Raw genomic sequence first — 17,650 nt, 5'->3', positions numbered from 1 at the left:
AGTGTACATGAAATTGTACATTAAATTTTATTATAAACATTTCTGTTTGAAGAAGTTGTGCAAAATTCATAGGCAAAATGAATTTAAATTTAGCAAAATCTGTGTGAAGCTGATCATAATGTACAATACTTTTGCTTTTGGAAATTGTTTGGACCATTTTTTCCTATTTTGTTTTAAGAATTCCAAGCGTGAGGAAGAGAAAAACGAACACAATATGTCACTGAGCCGGAAAAAGTACAGAGAGGAAATCAAACAAGTTAGTCTCTCTCTCTCTCTCTCTCTCTCTCTCTCTCTCTCTCTCTCTCAGGATTCTAAATAATTTTGAAACATAAATAGTTGCAGCCATTTTACTATCAACACCTGAAATGAACAGGTCAGCTTGGATTGATATATTACCTCTGTTTAGAAGTCTGAGAAAATTTCCAAGACACAAACTTGCTGCATTTGCAGAGAAGGCTTATATAGGCTCTGTCTGCTTCCTAATTCTATTGTATTGTATATGATAAATTACTGTTTGAATTTAAGTTGCAGAGACCAACAGCTGTGAATAAGAAATGATAAACGGGAAGTATTGTGATTTTTTTTAGCAGAATGGTAATGTCCATCTGACTCGCTACAATAAACTACCAATGGAAGAAATTACCAGCAAACTCACTGTCGACAAAAAAGAGGAGGTCAAACTGAACAACGATCCTCAGTCCAATGTCAAGGTCAGCCAGATGGCAGAGATTTTGGTGTCAAAGTTCAAGCAAGGTTTGGAGCCACCAGTCAAACAAAGAATAGTAAGTTTTCGTCTGTTTTAAAGGGAAATTTTACTATTAGTTGTACATGAGATTTTGTTCAATAGGTGACATCTTGTAAACCAATGTTTCTCAGCATGTGAAGTATGTTAGTGAGATTTATGTGAAGTTAGTGAGATTTATGTGGAAGTTAGTGAGATTTATGTGGAAGTTAGTGAGATTAATGTGATGTTAGTGAGATTTATGTGAAGTTAGTGAGATTCATGTGATGTTAGTGATATTCATGTGATGTTAGTGAGATTTATGTGGAAGTTAGTGAGATTTATGTGATGTTAGTGAGATTTATGTGGAAGTTAGTGAGATTAATGTGATGTTAGTGAGATTAATGTGATGTTAGTGAGATTTATGTGATGTTAGTGAGATTCATGTGATGTTAGTGAGATTTATGTGGAAGTTAGTGAGATTTATGTGGAAGTTAGTGAGATTTATGTGATGTTAGTGAGATTAATGTGATGTTAGTGAGATTTATGTGATGTTAGTGAGATTAATGTGAAGTTAGTGAGATTAATGTGATGTTAGTGAGATTCATGTGATGTTAGTGAGATTTATGTGGAAGTTAGTGAGATTTATGTGGAAGTTAGTGAGATTAATGTGATGTTAGTGATATTCATGTGATGTTAGTGAGATTTATGTGAAGTTAGTGAGATTCATGTGATGTTAGTGATATTCATGTGATGTTAGTGAGATTTATGTGGAAGTTAGTGAGATTTATGTGATGTTAGTGAGATTTATGTGGAAGTTAGTGAGATTAATGTGATGTTAGTGAGATTAATGTGATGTTAGTGAGATTTATGTGATGTTAGTGAGATTCATGTGATGTTAGTGAGATTTATGTGGAAGTTAGTGAGATTTATGTGGAAGTTAGTGAGATTTATGTGATGTTAGTGAGATTAATGTGATGTTAGTGAGATTTATGTGATGTTAGTGAGATTAATGTGAAGTTAGTGAGATTAATGTGATGTTAGTGAGATTCATGTGATGTTAGTGAGATTTATGTGGAAGTTAGTGAGATTTATGTGATGTTAGTGAGATTTATGTGGAAGTTAGTGAGATTAATGTGATGTTAGTGAGATTAATGTGATGTTAGTGAGATTTATGTGATGTTAGTGAGATTAATGTGATGTTAGTGAGATTTATGTGATGTCGGTGAACAGTGATTTGCAAAAGTCATCACTGATAGTATTTATTATGATTTATACTTGTGTAGTCATCATTATGATTTGTGATTGCAGAACATGAGGTAGTTTTGAGTAGCAAATCATTAGTCTGTATTGTTGGAAGACATGTTCATGCATGAACAGTCCAGGTTTATTACTTCAGAACTTCCTACTTCTACATTTTTTAAAATGGATAAATTTCCTTAAGAACCTTCTGTCAGGAAATATTACATATGAATATGATTTTGAACTTTTCCTTATAGAAAACGACAGGCGTACTGCTAGCAGCCCAGCCTGAGAGCGAGTTTTGTTACTTCTGTAAAAAACGTGTGTACATCATGGAGAGGATGTGTGCTGAGAGTGTCTTCTTCCACCGCGGCTGTCTCAAGTGTGACTTCTGCGAGTGTGGGCTGAGGGTCAACAACTATGCCTGTGAGAGAGTTCCCGGGGGTGAAGGTAAGGAATAAGGGGGTAGAGTGGAATGGGGAGGGGGGGATATTGGGACAGTACATGAGGTCAAGGTCACAGTGGCACTCATAAGGATCAAGTTTATATTTTGTCAGGATATCATAGTTCAAATATTGTGGTTTTACATTTTTCACTGATAACTACACTGCAGTTTTGTAATTTTTTTGGGGTGGGGGGTCCTAAGGTCATTTTGCCATATTGTTTTTGAAATCAATGCAAAACCATATTTGTTCAGAATTAAGAACAAAGAAAGAGTAGCTATCCATAAGGTCACATGTAAATAAAATTCTGAATTTTAACAAATCGTGAAATTTGATTTTTTAAAAAGTTTCATGTGCTTTTCTCATAATTTCTTTGGGTATTTGATTTTTTAAGGATATATATTCTGTTGTTTTGTGTTTTTTTTAGTGAAATTCTACTGTTTTCGCCATTCTAAGCCTGAGATGAGATTGGGGCGTGCCAAAAGAAAGCGAGAGTATGAGGAAGACCCACCCAAAGTGAGTCGTCTCTGTAACCATGGTATCTGGAGTTAATAGCCTTTAAGTTACTTAGAATTTCAGAGATACAATGTATGATTGCTAATCATTGCCACTACAAACATAGTTTGTAATCACCCTGTCAATCCACAGACATTTTCGGTCCTAAGATTTTGTCTCTTTACTTATTTTTCCCAGATTCTGCGGAAATATTGAATACCATGGAAACTTGGGAACTTAATTAAGTAATTCAGTTTTGATGATGTTACTGTATTTGTCTATTTCCGGATTTTAAAACTGATTTATCTGTACACTCTCTCAGTGCTATCATACTTTCAGAACTTAAGATGCTTGTACTTGACACTGAAGTTGCTAATGACAACATACAGTGTATCATGACCCCAGTTCAGGTCATCTCCGCAGTGTAAAAAACAGACATGTTTCATGTATATACATTTGAAGACCTTGAGATAGTCATACTAAACACACACATAACACACAAAAGCAAACACACACATAGAATAAACACATACATAGAATAAACACACACATAAAATAAAACACATGTAAACACACACATAGAATAAACACACATAGAATAAAACACATGTAAACACAAACATAGAATAAAACACATGTAAACACACACATAGAATAAACACACACATAGAATAAACACACACATAGAATAAACACACACATAAAATAAAACACATGTAAACACACATAGAATAAACACACATAGAATAAACACACATAGAATAAAACACATATAAACACACACATATAGAATAAAACACATGTAAACACACACATAGAATAAACACACACATAGAATAAACACACACATAGAATAAAACACATGTAAACACACACATAGAATAAACACACACATAGAATAAACACACACATAAAATAAAACACATGTAAACACACACATAGAATAAAACACATGTAAACACACACAGAGATTAAAACACATGTAAACAATAAACACACATATAGAATAAACACACACATAAAATAAACACACACATAGAATAAACACACACATAGAATAAAAACACACATAAAATAAACACACACATAGAATAAACACACACATAGAATAAAACACATGTAAACACACATAAAATAAAACACATGTAAACACACACATAGAATAAAACACATGTAAAGACACACACACATAGAATAAAACACATGTAAACACACAAAACACACACATAGAATAAAACACATGTAAACACACACACAGAGAATGAAACACATGTAAACACACACATAGAATAAAACACATGTAAACACACACACACACAGAATAAGACATGTATACACACACATAGAATAAAACACATGTAAACACACATATAGAATAAAACACATGTAAACACACACATAGAATAAAACACATGTAAACACACACATAGAATAAAACACATGTATACACACTCATACAATAAAACACATGTAAACACACACATACAGTAAAACACATGTAAACACGCACTTAAAATAAAACACATGTAAACACACACATAGAATAAACACACACATAGAATAAAACACATGTAAACACACACATAGAATAAAACACATGTAAACACACATATAGAATAAAACACATGTAAACACACACATACAATAAAACACATGTAAACACACACACAGAATAAAACACATGTAAACACACACACAGAATAAAACACATGTAAACAAAGACATGTAAACAAGACGTGTTAAGAAATGCATGGTTTATGAGAACAGTATCTGTATTCTTTATTTTGTTTAGGAGTCCATACCAAAGATTGTGGAGGATGGTGATAAAACATCTGGGAAGGAAACGTCGTCCGACTCCCCTAAAAAGATACCAGGTACGTCACTGATCACCGCCCTTCTCGTAGTAGTGCTAGAACAGGGGGGACTTGTTTTGCCATGTTGTGCCTAAATTTGAGATCGGGGGAGATATTTTTCACTTTACGGATTCTGATGCGGGGGAATTAATGTGGCTGCACGCTCGGCAGCTGTCGGATTAAATGCAGCATGTATAATGGAGAACATGTATTATTCCAGGTAAGGCGACAAAAACAGCAAAATGTCTATTAATATTTTAGTATTAGAAATGAACTAATCACACATGCCAAGTGTGTCCCTCGTTTCTTCTGCATTAAGCCCATTATCTGTCGTGAATATCTACACACACTGTGGAGGCATAACAATGTACAGGCAAAACAGGTGCACCCCAACAGTGAAGAAATCCTAGCTGATGTTTACTGTTAATATACATTAAAGGAAACTCCCAACATATACATGTAGATACCATAGAAGTGGAATTTTTAGCGAACCACAAATTAAGTGGTTTTTCCATGAAAATGGCCATAATTATATATTTAGTGAGAGCTAATTTTAGCGACTTTGTAATTCCATGAAAAATAACTGTTGCCTCAGATATGGAATAAATTGTTAGGAATACTCAATGCTAGCGATCTCAACACCCTCGCTGATAATGCCAAAATCAGATTCTCGCTAAAAATTCTGCTTACATGGTATGTAATTGAGTGGAGTAATAACAACGACAGAATTCATATCTCGTGTGTCATCGTGTGATACAGCTACTGTGTAGGTCATCTGATGGGTGTTGTGATGCTGAGGTCGATGTTGGCAGTATTTATCTGAATATGGTAACTGCAGATTAGACTGAGGACTAATCACAGATTTGTATTCTTTGTTGATATTGAGGATACCCTGTATACCGGGAAGTTTTCACCGCCTCAAAATGTCCACCATTTTCCCCCGCGTTCTGATTGGGGGATTTCAAAATTGGGCAAATTTAAATTAAATCATAACCCTCAAGTAGTAATACATGGTTTAGGGGGGATTATAAGTGTGTCGATTTCATATTTAAATGTGACAGGGCAAAACATGGTGAAATCTACCTGGTGTGCGGTATCTTAATTTACCGTGGAATTATCGTAAATCACAGCAGGCTTTATTTCCTGGAGTTTTTAGAATTTTTTTTGTTGATCTAATAATAAATGTGAATGTTGATATAAGGTTCTAGATATATCCTAGTTATTTCCCTTTGGAGAACTCTTTTACTTGTTTGAAATAGGCTGAATACGTAAAGAATAACACACAGGTTTATTATCAAATTGAAATAATTAAAATGTAATTATAAGAAACGTTTCTTGGGTTTGAAAAGTTTTGATAATCTTCAGACTCTTCACAGTGCTAATGCACTCCATTTAATATGCCGATGTGAAAGACATTAATTTTCTTAATTAACTTTAAATTTTCAAATTACAAAATAATTAACCAGTTTGAGTATCCATGAAATACATATCATCCCACCATTAAGGCTAGCATGTTTATCGGTCCAGAAAAGTGGAGCCCATCAAATTTATAATTCCACGGTAAATTAAAAGTTTTGAAAGTGGTATTAATCATGCATGTTGACATTTATCACTGTATTCATCATTATATGAATTGTTTCTAACCCCCAATTTTCAGTTGCTAAGAAGGGAAAGAGAGATGCTAAGAGTAAGTAACCACCCCCTCTGTCCTCGTTGTCACGTGGAATGCTTTTTGTCTTCACTCTTGGAAGGATCAATCTGATTGGTCCTTTTGTTTTCATGTTCACCAATGACATCTTTTCATACAACATCTGGCATACAGTTTTTCATTCTGTCATATGCAGGACTTAATAAGATAAACTGATCGGCTGCTTGTCTGTAGATGGAGGACTTTTGCACTAGAAACATTTCACAAACATTGATGTTTCATATTCTCTCAGTGTAAACAGCATGCAATACAGTACAAACACGCGTGAAGTTTTTTCAAAAAAAATCTTTCAAGTGAGGAATTAAAATAATCCAAAGCCAGTTTGCTGATTTTTCCTGGTTTACTTTATAATTTTATGTAAACACAACATTTTGAAGATATATAGATTCAACCTAACCATCTATCAGAGTCTAAAATACCCATGCATGCTTCACATGTCAACCACTGACAGATTAATGCAGAGCTTAATCAATTGTGCACGATACGAACAGTTTGTGTTTTATAAATGAGCACTGTGTAGATTTAATTCATGTGTGTAATCAGTATTGAATAGACACGTGTAGAAAAACGGAGCAATACTGCTTGGAATCTTGGAGTGTGTCGATGCATGTGATAATCATTAATGTACTGTCAGCTCAAGCTGTCTGGTAGAATGGGCGGGGTTTAGATTTCTGTCGAGTTTCTTTACGCCATCTTACAATAAGTGGGCAGGGTTTATTGCCTTTTGATAGAGCTCACTCAAACTTTCAGTGAGTAGGATCTTAACACTGAGGTTATTGAGACAGATTTGTGATGAGAGTATGCCAGAAATAGATGAAATTTTGTTCTCGATTACAATAAAATGGAAAATATATGATATTTGGGTCTCAACCAAACTCTTAGAATATTCTTCTGAATCAACAGATCATATATCAGTGTAATGTTAAACAGATGTGAAATAACCTCCATAATATGAATTGTTGGAAGAAGAAAAAACATGTCTTCAGCCAAAAAAAAAAAAAAAAATATTACAGAGTCTATAGGAGTATACACCACAAAATATCAACGAGAATTAGTTACCTTACATCATAACAAATCAAAATATCAACGAGAATTAGTTACCTTACATCATAACAAATCAAAATATCAACGAGAATTAGTTACCTTACATCATAACAAATCAACGAGAATTAGTTACCTTACATCAGAACAAATCAACATACACTCTGTATCAATGAGAATTAGTTACCTTACATCATAACAAATCAACGAGAATTAGTTACCTTACATCATAACAAATCAACGAGAATTAGTTACCTTACATCGTAACAAATCAACGAGAGTTAGTTACCTTACATCATAACAAATCAACGAGAATTAGTTACCTTACATCATAACAAATCAACGAGAATTAGTTACCTTACATCATAACAAATCAACGAGAATTAGTTACCTTACATCATAACAAATCAACGAGAGTTAGTTACCTTACATCATAACAAATCAACATATCAATGAGAATTAGTTACCTTACATCAGAACAAATCAAAATATCAATGAGAATTAGTTACCTTACATCAGAACAAATCAAAATATCAACGAGAATTAGTTACCTTACATCAGAACAAATCAAAATATCAACGAGAATTAGTTACCTTACATCAGAACAAATCAAAATATCAACGAGAATTAGTTACCTTACATCAGAACAAATCAAGATATCAACGAGAATTAGTTACCTTATATCAGAACAAATAAAAAAATCAACGAGAATTAGTTACCTTACATCAGAACAAATAAAAAAATCAATGAGAATTAGTTACCTTACATCATAACAAATCAATGAGAATTAGTTACCTTACATCAGAACAAATCAAAAAATCAATGAGAATTAGTTACCTTACATCATAACAAATCAAAATATCAACGAGAATTAATTACCTTACATCAGAACAAATCAAAATATCAACGAGAATTAGTTACCTTACATCATAACAAATCAAAATATCAATGAGAATTAGTTACCTTACATCATAACAAATCAATGAGAATTAGTTACCTTACATCATAACAAATCAACGAGAATTAGTTACCTTACATCAGATCAAATCAAAATATCAACGAGAATTAGTTACCTTACATCATAACAAATCAAAATATCAACGAGAATTAGTTACCTTACATCAGAACAAATCAAAATATCAACGAGAATTAGTTACCTTACATCAGAACAAATCAAAATATCAACGAGAATTAGTTACCTTACATCAGAACAAATAAAAAAATCAACGAGAATTAGTTACCTTACATCACAACAAAGTAAGAAGTCAATTAGAATTTGTTGTATGTAGTGGATATATTTGTACTAATTATATAAAAATTTATGCTAAAATGCACATGTTTAAATTTTCATGTGTCGAAAACTTTAATTAACAATGTAAAGCAATTTTAACTTTGTTTTTAGTAATTAGAAACTGGTGTTGTGGAATGTGCTGTTGTACATGTAGATGTAGATGGGGGGGGGGTTGGGGTGGTGGTTTTTATTCGGGATTAAGATTGGGTGACTTGAGATGAGAGCTAGATGAAACTAGATGTATTGGGTTGGTGAAATTTACAAGACAAAGAATGGTTTATGAAGAGACAGTGTGGAGTTTCTGATAGCAGTGGGACACTGTGACACACTATAGCAGGCGAACTCTGCAAACGGACGTCCGTTTACTTGTACAGAGCTGACAGTGTCTAGTTATATCTGTGAATCCGTGTACTTGTACGGAGCTGACAGTGTCTAGTTATATCTGTGAATCAGCCATGCTTTGTACATTATGTGTAACACATTGACAAATGTCTGCAAGATAGATGCTTGTGAATCTTACGGATAACTATAGCATGCGGATAAAAGTTTGTTCACATTACGGATAACTATAGCATGCGGATAAAAGTTTGTTCACATTACGGATATCTCTAGCATGCGGATAAAAGTTTGTTCACATTAAGGTCATAGGATACCCAAGATTTTGGATGCATTGAATGAAAAAGGATTTTGGCACTGTTTACATGGGATTTTCTATTATTTGATCAAATTGGAAAATTTCTTCGGTAGATTTGTGTTTTTAGGAATGATAGAACATTTGCAAATAGTTTAATAAAATTCTCCAACAAATATTTTTGGGTATCCTAAGTACTCAGATAAAAAGTCAAACTATCACATTGTGTAATTAATATATTTGATGAAATAGTAAAACCTAATCACAATGCTTCTATTTTTGTATGCTGAGTAAATATGATACTAAATTTTATTTTATAGACAATTACTCACTTTGTTTGTCACAAATCACATGCCAGCATTTCGTTTGATAACCTGCATGGTCTGGTTATGCAGCTGCTCTGTAGACACATGTACCTCAATACCTAATACAACTTTTGCTCCTTGATTTTTCAGCCCCTCTAACGCCTCCTTTGGCCCCCAATGCTGAATACGTCAAAGCCAAAAAGACTCCAGAGAGAATCGAGTTTGAGAACAGTATCGACGGACTTCCTGAGGAATCGGAGGAGGAACTGACGGAACACAATCTACGGGCGTCCCTGTCACGTGACGCCATGCTGGAGGAAATGTACGAGGAGGACCTCTCGGACTCGGACCTCGAGTATGTATCAGGCTTATATACTGTGGATTTGCTTACTGTGTCAAAGGGAGATTACCCTTTCCAGTAGTTTTTGAAAATTATTTTTTAAAGTAAAATTTCTTGTTAAAATTCTTTTTGTATGTGATTTATTTTATTTACTTTTTAAGTACTTGTTTTAAAATGTCTTCATTATTTAGCTTTTATTTACCAAATTCTTAGAGTTACATGTACTATGCTAGAAGTCCTGAAGTTTTTGCAGTTTTCAGTGATAGGATATATTGACATTGCCTTCAGTACTTCTCAAGCTTAACCTGCTTTTCAGTTCCTTTATTGTGATATTCAGTTATTACTTCATTAAGTTTAAAGTGTAGTGAAATTTTTTTTAATTTTTAAAAATGAAATATTTTTATTACCACGACAACAGTGACTTGGAACTCGCGGCCATTCTCCAGGCGTGGTACGGTAGTTTGAGTTGCCTGCAACAGTTTTAGAACCCCCCGTTTTGTTTGCTATTGAGAGAATGCTGATTATCCAGTGTTTATTGACGAGTTTTCAGTTTTGTGTAGTATTTTAGACTTTTCAGATAATGTTAGTTTAAGAAGTGATTTTACTACTAATCCGTAGAATGATTTATTAGTAAATTTGTAAGATCTGATAGAGAAATGTGTAATGTATTGCCTTCAGTTGTAAAACAGAATTTTGAGTGCTGCATGTAGTTGATGTGTAGGGTAATGGCCATTGAACAAATTAATAAGTTCTCAACACACCCAGACTGCATGTAAACAGTGAACAAATTAATAAGTTCTAAACACACCCAGACTGCATGTAAACAGTGAAGAAATTAATAAGTTCTCAACACACCCAGGCTGCATGTAAACAGTGAAGAAATTAATAAGTTCTCAACACACCTAGGCTGCATGGAAGAAGGCTGCCATGAATCGTAGAAGAGTTCTCATACATACAGAGATCTGTTACAGATTTGTTTGTACTGAAGAAACAATAGAAAGATTTAAAAATTTTGCTTGATTTGAATCAGGGGAGAGAGTCCATAAGAAGATCTTTACCTCGTGGTAATACGTATACTGTTTTCTGAAAAATAAGGAAACTTGGCTTTAGTTTCATTCTATAACTGACTGTGCATGCTATCAAAATGAAATATTAGATTTTCGAGTCTTGTATCTCTTCTTCAACTATTGCTATCCCAAGATATTCGATCAGTACACACATCTGCAGGCAGACATTTGGACGTTACCGGGAATGACTTTATTTTAGGATTAAACATTCTTGTTGATGCATTTTTATGTGAAGTTTGGGAGGAAAAATGTCAAGAGTTTACACATGGATAAATTCTCTTAAAGGGACTGATTCACGATTTTACCCAAAATTTTGTTTTTCACTTTTAATGATCAAAATCTACTGTCTAATGTGTTTAAAAGATTTCACATGAAAATTAAGGTTATACATCATCACAGAAGCTCATTTTAGAGAGTTTATTATTTGTTTTGTAAACAAAGATTGCGATATGTTATTGTTTACGGAATTTTCAAAAGAAATGGATATCGATCTAAGTATTTTTATATCTTTCATTTTTCAAGCATTTTTGGGGCGAAAAGTGTCATCTAAAAGTTAAAATTTGTGAATATGCAAAATTAAGATGCATTATATTACAAAATCAATATTTCACTTGTTTGTTTGTTTACATAAAAAGACTCGAGTCTTTGTTTACATAACACATATTAAGGCTAAAATATTGCTTTCATTCATGCATTCAGAAGGTCAAAATTTTGGCTGTCAACATTAAATGAGTTATATTTCTAATGTTTAACATCAAAAATGAAAAATATTTTTATCAAAAATCGTGAACCAGTCCCTTTAAAAGATTGTGTAATACTTATATTTCTAATTCGTTTAAAAGATCGTGTAATCTTATATTTCTAATTTGGCACAATATTTTTTTCCTATCTGAGGTCTTTTTATTTTTAAACTTGAAATATTAATACATTTGTCGAACGTGTGGGAATTAATATATTGTCTGAAAAAAATATCTGTGATTACTGAAACGTTTGTGAAATTTAATAAGCAAACGTTAAAAATATTTGATTTTAGTTTATACATAATTTAATAAACAATATTGATACCTGGATTCTTGGATTATAAAAAACCACAGTAAAAACACAGTATGACCTTCACATTAGATCTAGTTAAAGTGAAAGTAATGACCTTCAAAAACGAACAAGCTTTGAATCCTGTCGAGTTACATCTGATTTGAAGACTGTGGTTGCTAATAGGCCTGGCAGTTTCAAGATAAGAGCTCTTCTGTGTAGGAGGTGCATTTATTGGAACTCCGAATACTTATTAAAGTGGGACAGAGTGGATCCATAGTCATTGAAGATGATAAAATGTATTAAAAGCAGTTTCTCATCCGATATTTATGTGTATGAAATACAATTACTATCGAAAGAAATATTTTACTAAAGTGGAAACTGTCATATTTGCAAGTTATATCCTGAACTTCAGACGTTCGAGCAATGAAATAACTTGATAATATAAGAATTCCATGTATTTGAATACTCCCCGAATACTTAATATCATTTACTTAGTTTGTGTATCAGTCGAATTTGGGTGATGGAACTGCATCTTTGAAATTTACTGAGCAGATTCACTTACGCAATGATGAAAATTTGTCCCACTCCCACATGTAAACAAATGGTTTCATGCCTTGTTAAGTATGAGAGTTCTCCAAAGGGAAATAACTCTGACGTATCTCGAAACTGGCGTATTGACTGTGTGTTGATTGGTAGTCGTAGATCCTATCACAGCCAGAGGTAAACAAAGTTTATCAAGGCGTAAACTTTTGAGCAGCAAGCTCATTAACCATTCAGAAGGCTTGATTATTGAATATGTAAATTATATTGAAATTGTTATAAATTTAATAACTTTATTTTTGTATAAATTTGCATCGTTTTGCTTTGACATGAAAATAAGATTTTCTTGAATTTTTTTTCTATATGTATGGGCTTTAAATGAAGTAATCAGCATAGTTTACATTCCGGCGGCATTGGTCTACCTCCAAATGGGAAAAATTTGCTCCACAATTTATACATGTCCTTTTGTTTAACAAATTGAAAAATTAACAATTGTTATGTCTCACGGATAAATTGGACAAGATTAGATAATCATTGAAATAAAGTGTTATGAAGTATTTATATTGGGTAAAAATGTCCTACTACAGACCTTAAAGACGGAATATCATGTTGACCTTTCTAAGTTATATAGCTACAGTTTCTGTTATAATATGATATTGTGGCTTGTTGCGATATAATCTGCATTTTCTTTGCCCCCACAGCGATGTGTTCCTCCTTAGGTATGACAGTGTAACCAATTTGTAGTGCTGATCTGTATGCATATACTCAGATAACTGTACTGCTGGTGTCTGACCATTATAACTCTGGAAGGGAATATACTGTCATCATACTACGTGTACACACGTTTCTTGTTGTCATCATACTACGTGTACACACATTCCTTATTGTCATCATATTGGTGTACACACATTACTTGTCATCATACTATGTGTACACATATTCCTTGCTGTCATCATTTGTGTGTACACATATTCCTTGTTGTCATCATACTACGTGTACACATATTCCTCACACTCGACATATTTCAGTGTTAAACTTCATTTTTTTTATTCTCATGCTGTTGAATTCTTCATTTAGTAATAGTGAATAATTTTTTGTTGACTTTTTGGTTGTTTTTTTTTTGGTTTTTTTTCTCTCTGTATTTGCTCTGATTAATTATCTAATAAATAAAGTTTAAAAGCACCAGATTACTAAGTAATTATTGTTAACATTTAATGATTTCCATAATCATCTTAACTTTCAGTTTATAGAAGTAGGTGCTATGGTCTGTAGACATGATTATAGTTTCATGCTTATCCTCATATGAAGCAGTACTGTACCAAGCTCATTAAGTAGAACTAACACAAATTAGACTCTGTTTTCAAACAGTACATTATGTAGTACATTTGTATTGTACATATTTATACTATAATTATCAATACATCGAGCAGTGAAGTCTGAAGTGAGAAAATACAGTATTTACCCAGTAAACATGACCTACATTATAAGTCTCTGCTCAGTAACCATGAACTACATTATAAGTCTCTGCTCAGTAACCATGAACTACATTATAAGAGTCTCTGCTCAGTAACCATGAACTTCATTATAAGAGTCTCGGCTCAGTAACCATGCACTTCATTATAAGTCTCGGCTCAGTAACCATGAACTACATTATAAGTCTCTGCTCAGTAACCATGAACTTCATTATTAGTCTCTGCTCAGTAACCATGAATTACATTATAAGAGTCTCGGCTCAGTAACCATGAACTTCATTATAAGAGTCTCGGCTCAGTAGCCATGAACTTCATTATAAGTCTCTGCTCAGTAACCATGAATTACATTATAAGAGTCTCGGCTCAGTAACCATAAACTTCATTATAAGAGTCTCGGCTCAGTAACCATGAACTTCATTATAAGTCTCGGCCCAGTAACCATGAACTACATTATAAGTCTCTGCTCAGTAACCATGAACTTCATTATAAGAGTCTCGGCTCAGTAACCTTGAACTTCATTATAAGTCTCTGCTCAGTAACCATGAACTACATTATAAGAGTCTCGGCTCAGTAACCATGAACTACATTATAAGTCTCTGCTCAGTAACCATGAACTACATTATAAGTCTCTGCTCAGTAACCATGAACTACATTATAAGTCTCTGCTCAGTAACCATGAACTACATTATAAGTCTCTGCACAGTAAACATGAACTACATTACTCTGCTCAGGCATCCACCATTCATGCTTGCCAGCACTTGTGTGGTGAATTGTTTGGTGTGACAGTGTCTGTTGTTTTCACTGCATATAGTGTAAAGTGAAGGCAAGAGCAGTAGTCAGACTAATGTAGAGATAAACATGTTCTATCCTTCAAATTTTTTAAACTGTAAAATCTATGTAAAGTACCAGATATTTTATTTTGTAAGAAGTATGGGAGGAATTTTTTGCCTTAAGATTTCATTTGTCTTATTCATAGCATTTATGACAAGATAGATAATTTGTGTATTCAGAACAATAAACATTTTGATTCTTAGCTTTTTATATTTCCTGTTCCATGAGCTCTGTGTTACAAACTACACTGAAAGGTAACTAAAATCTGTTGTCATTGTAACACAGGTCTAGTGATGACGACGAGATTCAGGAGGCGGTGGAATCCACGTATGGACATAACGTCAATAAGGACCTCACCCTGGAGGAAGCTCTCGCTGTCGTGGAAACGCTCAAACGAAAGTCGTATGAGAGTCTGATTGATGCTGTGAAACAAGAGGGCGGTGAGGAATCCGAGGATGATACAGGTCGGTAATAAGGGACAAGATCTGAGGGTGATACAGGTCAGTAATAAAGGGCAAGATCTGAGGGTGATACAGGTCAGTAATAAGGGACAAGATCTGAGGGTGATACAGGTCATTAATAAGGGACAAGTTCTGGGGGTGTTACAGGTCATTAATAAGGGACAAGTTCTGAGGGTGATACAGGTCAATAATAAGGGGCAAGATCTGAGGGTGTTACAGGTCAGTAATAAGGGCAAGATCTGAGGGTGATACAGGTCAGTAATAAGGGACAAGATCTGAGGGTGATACAGGTCAGTAATAAGGGACAAGTTCTGGGGGTGTTACAGGTCAGTAATAAGGGCAAGATCTGAGGGTGATACAGGTCAGTAATAAGGGACAAGATCTGAGGGTGATACAGGTCAGTAATAAGGGACAAGTTCTGGGGGTGTTACAGGTCATTAATAAGGGACAAGTTCTGAGGGTGATACAGGTCAATAATAAGGGGCAAGATCTGAGGGTGTTACAGGTCAGTAATAAGGGACAAGTTCTGGGGGTGATACAGGTCAGTAATAAGGGACAAGTTCTGGGGGTGATACTGGTCATTAATAAGGGACAAGTTCTGAGGGTGATACAGGTCAGTAATAAGGGACAAGATAAAAAGTTCAATGTATGATGAATGTTGATCCAAATCAATTATCCAGTACTAGTAACACTCTTCTATACTTTTTCTGTTTATTCACAAATGTCATTTTAAATGTACATCAAAAAGTTTATAAATTTTGTTTGAAATAAATGACATCAATTTTAGGAAAACTTATGGAAACCCCGTGCCCCGGCTACTAATTAAATTAAGACTTTTTATTCAACATCGGTGTTTTTATTACATAAGAACGTGAGGTTGTTTTCTAGAAGCATTAGACTTAGAAAACGTGTTCATCAGTGCAATTCAGTCCAGATTGATTGTCTAAATGTTAAATTTATAGGGTAAAATAAAGGAATTTAATTGTGAAATTTGACAAGATAGGAGAAAGCAACGTTGTGTTTTGGGGTGAGATTGGGCTGGCAGAAGACAACATTTACCAGAAGGAAGGGCAACTAATGGGACAAATAAAATATTTCTCGGTTAACTTCAAAATTCACAAATTAAGCAGCTACTCTCATTCAGTCTTCTTACTGTACAGAAGAGGGAGAATTTTCCAGTACACAATGAATACAGTAGTTATTTTACTGTACACAATGAATACAGTAGTTATTTAACTCAGTCTTACTGTACACAATGAATACAGTAGTTATTTTACTGTACACAATGAATACAGTAGTTATTTTACTGTACACAATGAATACAGTAGTTATTTTACTGTACACAATGAATACAGTAGTTATTTTACTGTACACAATGAATACAGTAGTTATTTAACTCAGTCTTACTGTACACAATGAATACAGTAGTTATTTTACTGTACACAATGAATACAGTGTAGTTATTTCATTCAGTCTTACTGTACACAATGAATACAGTAGTTATTTTACTGTACATAATGAATACAGTGTAGTTATTTTACTGTACACAATGAATACAGTAGTTATTTTACTGTACACAATGAATACAGTGTAGTTATTTTACTGTACACAATGAATACAGTAGTTATTTTACTGTACACAATGAATACAGTGTAGTTATTTTACTGTACACAATGAATACAGTGTAGTTATTTTACTGTACACAATGAATACAGTAGTTATTTTACTGTACACAATGAATACAGTGTAGTTATTTTACAGACACTGAGTATGAGGCATCAGAAGCTGACTCTGAAGTGGAGGAAATGGAATACGAAGACTCCTCCCCCGACAAACCAACAAAAGACTTTGTCACGGAGGAGAGCCTGGTGCAGACCAGCAGTCCACAGAGGAAAGCCCGAGCCAATTTCTTCACATCGCCCCCGGAACCGGTGCGACTCGACCCGTGGAAAATGTTTGAGAAAACACCAGAGAGGGAGATTAAGAAGAAAACCCAGAAGGAGGTAGTCGTGAATGGGGAGGAAGATGAGGAGGAATTGTTGGTCAGGGAGGAGGAAGATGAGGAGGAATTGTTGGAGGCCGGTGGGGAGGAATTGGTGCTAAACAAAGAAGAGGATGTAGAAGAAGTGAGTAGATAATAATGTCTAGCTTAGAAACACGACACTGGTACAAAGAAT

At 34.0% G+C, this 17,650-nt stretch overlaps 1 protein-coding gene across 14 annotated transcripts in view; it reads left to right on the top strand.

Annotated features, from left to right (window-relative positions):
- LOC125673352 (protein-methionine sulfoxide oxidase mical3b-like) overlaps positions 1-17,650 on the top strand; it is a 53,481-nt gene that overhangs the window by 11,962 nt on the left and 23,869 nt on the right. For 6 of the 14 annotated variants that reach the window (XM_056159364.1, XM_056159376.1, XM_056159367.1 and 3 more), the window contains exons 12-21: positions 179-256; positions 588-782; positions 2,221-2,413; positions 2,834-2,922; positions 4,694-4,775; positions 6,412-6,441; positions 9,881-10,085; positions 10,489-10,521; positions 15,298-15,476; positions 17,235-17,599. In XM_056159364.1, the coding sequence (XP_056015339.1) occupies positions 179-256; positions 588-782; positions 2,221-2,413; positions 2,834-2,922; positions 4,694-4,775; positions 6,412-6,441; positions 9,881-10,085; positions 10,489-10,521; positions 15,298-15,476; positions 17,235-17,599 (1,449 nt within the window). Of the gene's footprint in view, positions 1-178; positions 257-587; positions 783-2,220; positions 2,414-2,833; positions 2,923-4,693; positions 4,776-6,411; positions 6,442-9,880; positions 10,086-10,488; positions 10,522-13,410; positions 13,429-15,297; positions 15,477-17,234; positions 17,600-17,650 lie in introns of all 14 variants that reach the window. The other 8 variants (XM_056159370.1, XM_056159369.1, XM_056159365.1 and 5 more) reach the window with 7 other exon arrangements.

This window comes from Ostrea edulis, chromosome 3 (assembly GCF_947568905.1).
Source record: "Ostrea edulis chromosome 3, xbOstEdul1.1, whole genome shotgun sequence".
In the NCBI taxonomy this organism is placed as follows: domain Eukaryota; kingdom Metazoa; phylum Mollusca; class Bivalvia; order Ostreida; family Ostreidae; genus Ostrea; species Ostrea edulis.
Note: the sequence above shows the minus strand (reverse complement) of the source record. Positions and strands in the feature narration are given on the sequence as shown.